This window comes from Aplysia californica, unplaced genomic scaffold, assembly GCF_000002075.1.
Source record: "Aplysia californica isolate F4 #8 unplaced genomic scaffold, AplCal3.0 scaffold00338, whole genome shotgun sequence".
NCBI lineage: Eukaryota > Metazoa > Mollusca > Gastropoda > Aplysiida > Aplysiidae > Aplysia > Aplysia californica.
Genome location: NW_004797608.1, coordinates 648,162 through 657,251, shown reverse-complemented (window position 1 = coordinate 657,251; position 9,090 = coordinate 648,162). Strand labels below are relative to the sequence as shown.

The 9,090-nt window shown below is 42.4% G+C and overlaps 2 protein-coding genes across 2 annotated transcripts; both read left to right on the top strand.

Annotated features, from left to right (window-relative positions):
* Positions 1-1,595: 1,595 nt before the first annotated feature.
* LOC101847594 lies at positions 1,596-5,995 on the top strand. Its single transcript, XM_005102758.3, has 3 exons — positions 1,596-2,056; positions 3,099-4,791; positions 5,733-5,995. Exons 1-3 carry the CDS (start codon positions 1,721-1,723, stop codon positions 5,993-5,995), a joined length of 2,292 nt encoding a protein of 763 aa, XP_005102815.2. The 5' UTR covers positions 1,596-1,720.
* A 632-nt stretch (positions 5,996-6,627) lies between these two features.
* On the top strand, positions 6,628-8,863 carry LOC118477174. The gene is made up of 3 exons (XM_035970912.1): positions 6,628-6,901; positions 7,231-7,399; positions 8,384-8,863. Exons 1-3 carry the CDS (start codon positions 6,825-6,827, stop codon positions 8,573-8,575), a joined length of 438 nt encoding a protein of 145 aa, XP_035826805.1. The 5' UTR covers positions 6,628-6,824; the 3' UTR covers positions 8,576-8,863.
* Positions 8,864-9,090: the final 227 nt, after the last annotated feature.

The following is a 9,090-nucleotide window of genomic DNA, read 5'->3' as shown; positions in this document are numbered from 1 at the left end:
CATACATACATACATACATACATACATACATACATACATACATACATACATACATACATACATACATACATACATACATACATACATACAGACAGACATACAGACAGGCATACAGACAGACAGACATACAGACAGACATACATACATACAGACAGACACATACATACACACACACACTCACACACACAGACACACATACACACACACACACACACAAACACACACACACACACACACACACACACACACGGATTGCGAAATATGAAGCCAGGCAGAGAAAGTGTGAACAGATTTTCCTAATATATCCGCACTTGCTGGCACTTCTCGTCCCAGTGTTTATGACTCTATTGTTACTGAAAGCTTTTTTTTTAAAGGTGGACCCCATACAAGGATATGTTTTTCAGAGTTCCTTAAAACCCAACAGTCAACTGGTCTGTGTGAAGAAGAGCTGGATACAGTTTCAGCAAAACAGAGGTGGGGTAGGTAAGCTGAGAGCTTGATGATGTTATATTCAAGGACATTCCAGATGATTACCTCTGCAATTGTTCTTTTTTGAAAACTGGGGGTGCTCGACTGTGAGAAGCCGACAAGTTAACTTTACAGTTACCGCACTTAACCGTGACGTTGCCAGTTATCGTGTGTGAAAACCTGGATATAACAATATAGTGGTGTGTCATGTCTTCATGTGTAGATAATGTAGTGTTCCGTGAGCAGTGTGCCGTGAACGCAAAGTGTAGCCCACCTGTGTGTAGTGAGTAAAGGTGTGGAGTGTATGAACATTTAGATGTCGGCACATCTACTCGCTAGAGGATGAATTTAAAAAAACATGTTTTCCCCAATAAGTATCTGTTTGCCTGTACTGCAAATATTATGTCCCAGTTATTATACAAATCTTCATTCTACAGCAATATTTTTGGGGGGGTGTTGTTGTTGTTTGTTGTTTTTTTTTTTGGGGGGGGGGGGGAATTTGCTTCTTGTAGCAAACTATCTTTTTTAAATGCTGAATATGCTAATGTATTCATATTTCAAACTACACCTGCTGCGACAAATCAGGGATGGGTCAACGACTTGTAATTGTTAATGAGAGTTTCTGATTTTTGTATTGTGGACAGAAATCTACCTACAACATTGACGTTGGTCTGCTGCTGATCGGACATGCTGTGTGACCGCTAACTTCTCAAACAGTTCATGTACACTGAGTTCAAACGGGAGAAGAGATCCAGCCACTGGACAGCGACACGCCAAAACTCATCTCACAAAACTCCAGCTTTGTCTTGGCTGATGTTATATAGACTTTACTTTTCCGATCCAGCGGCCATTTGGGTTCTAGCCCTTCGGTCTGTCGATATGGCAAAGAATTGACAGGTTTTAATCAGCTGTGCTTTGTCGCTGTATAGAGTGTTTCCGATGTCTGGGGAGGCAGGTAGGTAGGTGCTACACAGGTCACAAAGTGCTGGGCAGTTAAAGAGGTGGTGTGGTACTGTTTCATCCTGGCAGTCGCACAACTGGCAGTCGGGTGGGGTATCCTTGCGGATCCTATTAAGGTAGGAATTTAGTGGTATGTGTTGTGTTCGCAGGCGAAATATTGTGACTTGTTCTTTTCTACTCAGGGAATTTATTGCATCTTTAGAGTTGGGGGCTGTCATGTGTGCAAATACAGTTATATAGACAAAAGTTACGACGTTCCAACAGACTGGGTTACTCCTTTTGAACTTGCTTAATGGAAAAACAAAACAAAACAAAAATGTCTTCCATTTTGAGGATATTTTTCCTCATCTTGGGCGCGTCCACATGTTCCCAGTCCCTGGCGTCTGACCACGCTCCTCGAACTGACGAATACCCGTGTGACGTCACAAGCGACTATGTGCGAGGTGGCAAATACGTCGATTGCGCAGCTCGGGGTTTGACCTCACTTGAACCAAACTGGTTTCCCGAGACAGCGACCACTCTAAGCCTTGACCACAACATGTTGCATAATCTGGTCAGTGGATGCTTCATACATCTGTCCGAACTTCAGGTCTTGACCATAAGTGATTCCCAAGTCACCACAATTCATGTGAGTGGAAAAAATAGATCTCATAATTAATGTTAATCAAGTAGCTGTTTAACTAGATCTATGTCCCGCTTTTTTGTGCCTAATAAATTGTGCATGTTGTTGTTGTTCTTCAAAATCTGAGCCACTTGTCCGAAAATACCGGTTTCTATTTTTTTTAGCTCCATCTTATTACAAAGTCAATCACAATTCCAAAAAGCATACATAATAGTACAACTCCTGTATTTGCCTCAAAATGTGTAGATAGTTCTCCTTGAATAAGGACACAGCAACTGGCATGATATAAAAATGATTTTTACACAGAATGTTATTTCCATTGGGATACAATAACTTGTAAACATTTTCACATGGTCTTTCAATCTATGCTGTCAAAAGCCTTTTAAAGGTTACAAATTTCAAAATAATTGGGACATTCCATTCTTTGCTTTGTTCTACTATATTTCTCAAAATATACACATGATCTATAAATAATCTCTCAGTTCGAAATTCCCACTTGCTTCTCTCTCAGTCATTCATCTTCTGCTATCGTAATACGGGACAAAACAATTGAGAAAAATCGTATTCCAGGCACTAATTAAAATCACTATCCGTCTCCAATAGCTGAAGTGAGACAATATATTTTAAATCTCTTTAAGTGCTCTGCTCAGCGATTCTTCTTATCTTTTATTGTTGTTACTCATGGAGCCATCTTTTTTTTCTATTGGTCCCTCCGATGGGGTTCCACAGTCTCCAGCTATTTTTTTTTGGGGGGGGGGGTGATCTGGTACAATTCTGTCCTGTCGTTTCATATTGTATTAATTGTCTTAAGCATTAAGAACTGCATTTCTATATTTTCCCGTACTTTTCCCTTTCCGTTTGACTTTTGGGGAGTAATTTTCTCTATATTTCTCTTTGGCCCACATTTTAACACTTGCAGGGACCTGCAGCATTTTCAATGTTTCTTCCTTTCCTTCTCTCTCAGTTTCCCATGACCGTATTATTGCTCTCCTCATTTACACGTCCAAAAAACTGTTTACACATGTCCATTTTTCTCCCATCACTTCAGGAGGATGCATTGAGGGGCCTTGGAAAACTAAAGGAATTAAACCTGGAGAATAACAAAATCTATACAAGTCGACTCCCCAGTACCATATTTTCTCACATTCCTTATTTAGAAAACTTGTACCTGAAGGGGAACACATGGGAAAATGAAGGCACTCTGGAATATCCTTTCAGTTCCTCTGTCCCATTCTCTGACCTATCGCATCTGACAAGGTTGTCAATTGATGAAGCCTCGGAAATAATATATTTCGGCCAACCGTTTTCCAAGCTGAAGAATTTGACGTACCTGTATGTATATTGTCCGCATTACGTGGTCAAAGGGTCGAACCGCAGCTTTGAAGGTCTCAGAAATGTGGCTCTGAGAGAACTGGTCCTAGGCGGCACAGGCCAAGAAGGGCATTTTGAAACAGGAATTTTGGCCAATGTTCAAAATCTAGATATTCTTCGAATTCATCATGTCGCTATTGGAAACCAAAATATCATGAAATGTTTATGGCCTTTTGAAAACAAAAGAATGGTTTTAATTGACATCTCGCATGTGTTCTTGCGCCACCATCGAGCCACCCCAACAGGAACCTGTAATGACGGACTCATGACAAAAGAATCACTTAAACATCTCTCTAACATATGTCTTTCCCAGCTGATTTGGGATAATTCCAAAGTGGTTGGTATAGAGCCCATGGCACTAAGCGCAAAACCAAATCTTAGAAGATGTCTGAGGAGTCTTCAATTTACCAGGAATTTAATGGGAGAAATGGATCCTTGGCGAAGTTTTTATTTGGAACTGATAAGATTCGAATCAATAGAGGAGATACAATATGCTGGTTACGAATGGTGTGGCCCAGGATACGATTTCAAGTTCAGGAATGATCATAATGTCAGAAAATCTGGATACGAGACAATTCATAGTTTTAATACCAAATCTACATCTACGGCCCAAACACATGCGCTTCCACATTACAGTAATTCGAAAAATGGAAATGAAAGAGAAAAACTTACTACACCTAGTGAGAACAGCTCATCGTATGAAACGCCAAGTATAAGAATTCCAAGAGAAAGTGAGCGGACGAGATTCGTTTTACGATTCCCTAAACATTTACAGTCTTTCATTATTGTTGGTTTTAGTGGGTATTTCGAGCTTTCAGCTTGGCACATAAGAGACGCTCAAAATGTGAAAGAAATTCGCTTTGTCAGCTGTCACTGGATTGAATGGAGCGGCCCCGTGAGTGGATTGGAAAATGTCACCTTGCTGGACTTCACACGATCTCACGTGACCAGCCGTCCAAACTTTGTCCCTCTTCAACATTTCCCGAATTTGGAAACTCTTGTGCTAAATGCCATGCGGGAGAGCGACTTTATCGATCAACTTTTGAAAGAGAGTTGGCTGCAGAAAACGTCAAGACTCCAGCACATCGACCTACGCGACAACCATCTCCATAAATTACCAAGATATGTTTTTTCTTCCAACTTGATAATGAATGCAGTACGTTTGTCGGGTAATCGGTTGACATCGTTAGGGTTTGACCTTTCACCTACACCAAGCCTTAGTGTCTTGGACCTGCGCAAAAACGTAATCTCTTCCTTAGACCTCGCCGCCAGGACAGCGTTAGACACACACGCGCAAAGGAAACCCGACTTTTCTCTTCTGCTGGAAGGCAATCCCGTATATTGTATGTGTTCTCGGATTCCATTTCTTGGTGAGTAGAGAGCTGCCTTCTTCATTATATTAGCCTGACATCCTCGTGGGGTATCAACAATAACAACAACAACAACAACAACAACAAAAACAACAACAACAACAACAACAATTGGTTGACCTGACAATTGACGACATCGATCGCGGTCAATCTATCTGCTTGACCTTGAATATCAGTATGGCTTCACCGTCTATCTAGTGTGTGTCCGTTTGGGGGGGGGGGTAGAACAGTAGTAATCATTCACAGTTGATGAATCTATTTTAGTCTTTATTTGTGTATTTGTCGACCTGTCCTCGTCTCGCTTTCTGGCTTGGTGGCTCTCGTGGTCTAGAGATTGATTGTTCGCCTCTCATTCAATAGGTCCCGGGTTCGAAACCTGACAGCGACAGAACTTTTTATTTTCTCTAAAATGTTTTCCTTTCCCCTCCTTTTCTGCTCCCTAACCATATTTTGTCGTCTTCTTTTGTCTTCTCTTTCTGCCCCCCCTCTCCTCTTTGCGCCCTCCTCCTTCCTACTAAACTAAAAAATATAACGCGTCACCTACGCTCATATTATGATCTTACGCATTTGTGATTGACGAAAGCCACTTACCAAAACAAAACAAACAAAGCAGTGTGGCTCCACTCATCTAAATTGTATCGATGGGGGCGCAAAAACACCTACATTTAATCTACTTTCAACCTTTGATCGATTAATTTTTGTAGGTTTGTTGATCTGTCCTTGTCTGTCTCTCAGTCTGGCTCCACTCATCTAAATTGTGTTGGTGGAAAGGGGGGGGGGGAGTGTAAAACGCGATAGATCTATTTATGTCTGTGGATTTGTCCTTGTCTCTCAGTGTCAACGGGGACGTAAAAATACCTACATTATTTTAATCTATTTTCAGACGTTGATCGATCTATTTTTGAATGTTTATCGATCTGTCTCGCTTGTATCTCCCTCAGTCTGGCTCCACACGACGTGGGTGAGGCTGGACATGTCCGGAAACTACTCTTGCATCGACGACAGAGGGCAGGACCGGTGGACCGCTGACCTAGTCACGACCAAGGCGTTGTGGCGTCGCTGTGTCGGGAAAATGGCTCTCCTCGTCTCTCTCTGCCTGGCCTTAAGCCTTATCGTGGGCTTTCTGGCCGTCTACATGTGGCGGCGGTTCAGGACTGCGGTGGGGGCGTTCTTTCTCAACATCCTGGCTCCTGGTTTCAAGTGAGAAGATAAGATGAGAAGAGAAAGACCGAGAAACTCGATAAAAATTTCTCCCCCCCCCCCACCCTGGAATCCAACTGATCTCCTTCGTGCGACACTGAAGCGAATAACGTAACACCACAGACAGTGGGTGGTTGGTGGGTGCTCTGGAGCGCTTTGCTCCTTCTTTCCTATCAAACATAATAATATATCGTCCTCATTCCTCCTCTTTTTCTGTGCTTGTTACTCTCTTGTAACGGTTTTAATCTTCGGCATACTATTATGACCTTATTGTGTTGCAAAACCTGTAAAATATTAACCCCTCCCCCCATAGCCAGTGGTGTAACCAGGAGTACCAAGAAGTGACTGAGTCCTCCTCCTCCTCCTCTTTTCCTTTCCCTACTCTCTCCTCCTCATCTTCCTCCTTCTCCCCCCCCCCCAACCCTCTCCTTCTTCTCCTCCTCCTCCCCCAATAACGACTGAAAGCGTGTAACGTGCACTTAGAACATCTGTGTAAGAGGGGGGGATGACGAGAGGAAGAGGAGGAGGAGGAGGAAGAGGATGTAGTGGTGGTGGTTGTTGCGATGTAGGAGGAGAAAGGAAAAAGAGGAAAAGGGGGAGGATGTAAAGGAGGAAGAGGAAGAGGAGGGTTAGGAGAAAGAGAAGGAGAGAAGGAAGAGGAGGAACTGGTACGAAAACAACACATACATTTCCACTAGAGGGGCAATGTTTCTAAACTACCGCACACCCCCGCCACCTAATAGACTCATCATTAACCTTCAGGAAAAATATTTGACAAGTACGTACAGTAATAACCAGTTACCTATCTTTACGTGTCTTTCAGGAAGACACAAATGGAGGATTATGGTATTCATGTGTTTATTGGATATGCCGATGATGACTTCCGCTTCGTTCGCTTCGATCTTCGCAGGTTAGTTTTTTTCTCTTCTTCTGAAGTTTACAGTGAGATCTTTAAATGGGTTTATATTGTGGATATATACCGAGAAATAGTGATAGATAGATAGATAGATAGATAGATAGATAGATAGATAGATAGATAGATAGATAGGTAACTTTGACAACGAAGTCCTGTTATTCTGCATGAAAACACTGACAGCGAAACCCTTGTACTGTGTATGCCAACTTTGACAAAGCCCTGTTATTTTTCGGATTGAGAACTTTGACAAGAAGTCCTATAACTCAGTATGACAACTTTGACAACAAAGTCCTATAACTCAGTATGTCAACTTGCCCATATAGGTACCTGGAGGAAGATCTGAACCTGAACACTTACATCCACCAGCGTGACCTGCGCGCGGGGTACCTTGACCAACAGCTGCTGGACGCTATCCAGGACAGCTGGAGACTGGTGTTGGTCTTGTCCGCCAACTTTCTCCGGAGATACGAGAAGGCGCACCTCGTCATGAAGGTTGCTTTTGCTTGTTTGTTTGTCTGCCTGTTTAATTGTTTGTACGTTTGTTAGTATGTCTATCTGTTTGTTTGTGTGTCTTTTTTGTGTTGCTTACATGCGTAAAGAAAAGAACATCGACACAATAACAGTCTGTTGCTTGTTTGTTTGTTAGAATAAAGAGAAAGCCATCGACACAATCGCTCATTTAGTCAGGAAATAAATATGACTGACAGACAGAAATAATAGAGGAAAAAAAGAAGTAGGTCCTACCTGTGGCACTCTCAACCACCCACGAAGGTCAGAGGTCACTCAAACTGCACAAAAGATAACACAAAAAAGTAAAACCTAATGGAAGGCACGGAGAGCCTGCCGGGGCACTAAAAGTCACTCTTTTGTCGTTGGCCTAGTGGTTAGGCTCTCGGACTCGTAACTGTAAGGTCATGGGTTCGAATCCTGTCAGGGGCCCGACGTTGAGTCCTTTGGATGTCCTTGGGAAAGAAACTTTACAAAAATTTTCCTCACTTCACCCAGGTGGGAATGGGTACCCGGCTATAGATAGCGAAAGATTTTAAATTGTCAGTTTGTTAGTGTTTGAGCGCTTAATCATCTGCTTGCACTGTATGCTTCCCGGGAAGCTGAGAATGTTTCTGAATGTTCTATGGTCTGCTGGGGAAATAATAAAGCGTAAAGCGCATACATCTTGCTGTTGAGCGGGGGTATGCGCTATACAAATACTATTTATTATTATTACTATTAACACTTGAGCTATCTAGACCTATACTTTCTCCTCCCCCCCCCCCCCCCCCACATTCCTTCTAGCGCAAAATTTCAGATGTGAACATTTCCTCCACATTTCTTCTTATGCAAACTTTCAGATGTGAATATATACCCATATTTCGTCTTCAGCAAACTTTCAGATGTGAACATCTCCCTACATTTCTTCTTCTGTAAACTTTCACATGTATACATCTCCCCTACATATCTCATTGTGCAAACTTTCAGATGTGCACGTCTGCCGTGACCCCGGTGAACCCTGACCGCGTGCTGGTGTTGGTCGAGCAAGGTCAAGGCCGCCATGTCCCCGACTACGTGCTGGCGGTGTTGGACGAGGAGAAGTTGGTCAGACTGCACAGCCTCAACGAGGAGCTGGGATACGAGCAGAAACAGCGCATCAAACATCTCATTTTGACGTGAACCATACAGTTCATCAAACTTCACATCCTGTCGTGGACGGCATGGCGCTTTATAATATCATCTTGTCGCTAACGATACAGCACATTAACATTAATTTTATCTCAGACACAGCACATTAACATTAATTTTATCTCAGACACAGCACATTAACATTAATTTTATCTCAGACACAGCAACCAAACGTGCCATCCTGTCTTGAATGGCATTATATCTCATCAAACATCTCATGAAGTCTTGAAGGATACAATTTCCCTTCAAACATCCTATATTGTCCAGAACAATATGCGAGGCAGCGTGGTGGAATCAGGCTCTCGTCAATTTTTGGGCACATCGAGTTATTGGTATCATCTTAAAGCTTGTTCACTGTCTTTATTTGGATGAAAAAAATATCAGTTTATCTTAAATACAAGTCGAGATATTTGAGAATGAAGGATGTGGGGGTCACCTATTTACAGAGGTAAAATTAGTGACAAAATGGTCTGCAAAGAATAGTTATTTCCTTAGCTTAAGAGGCC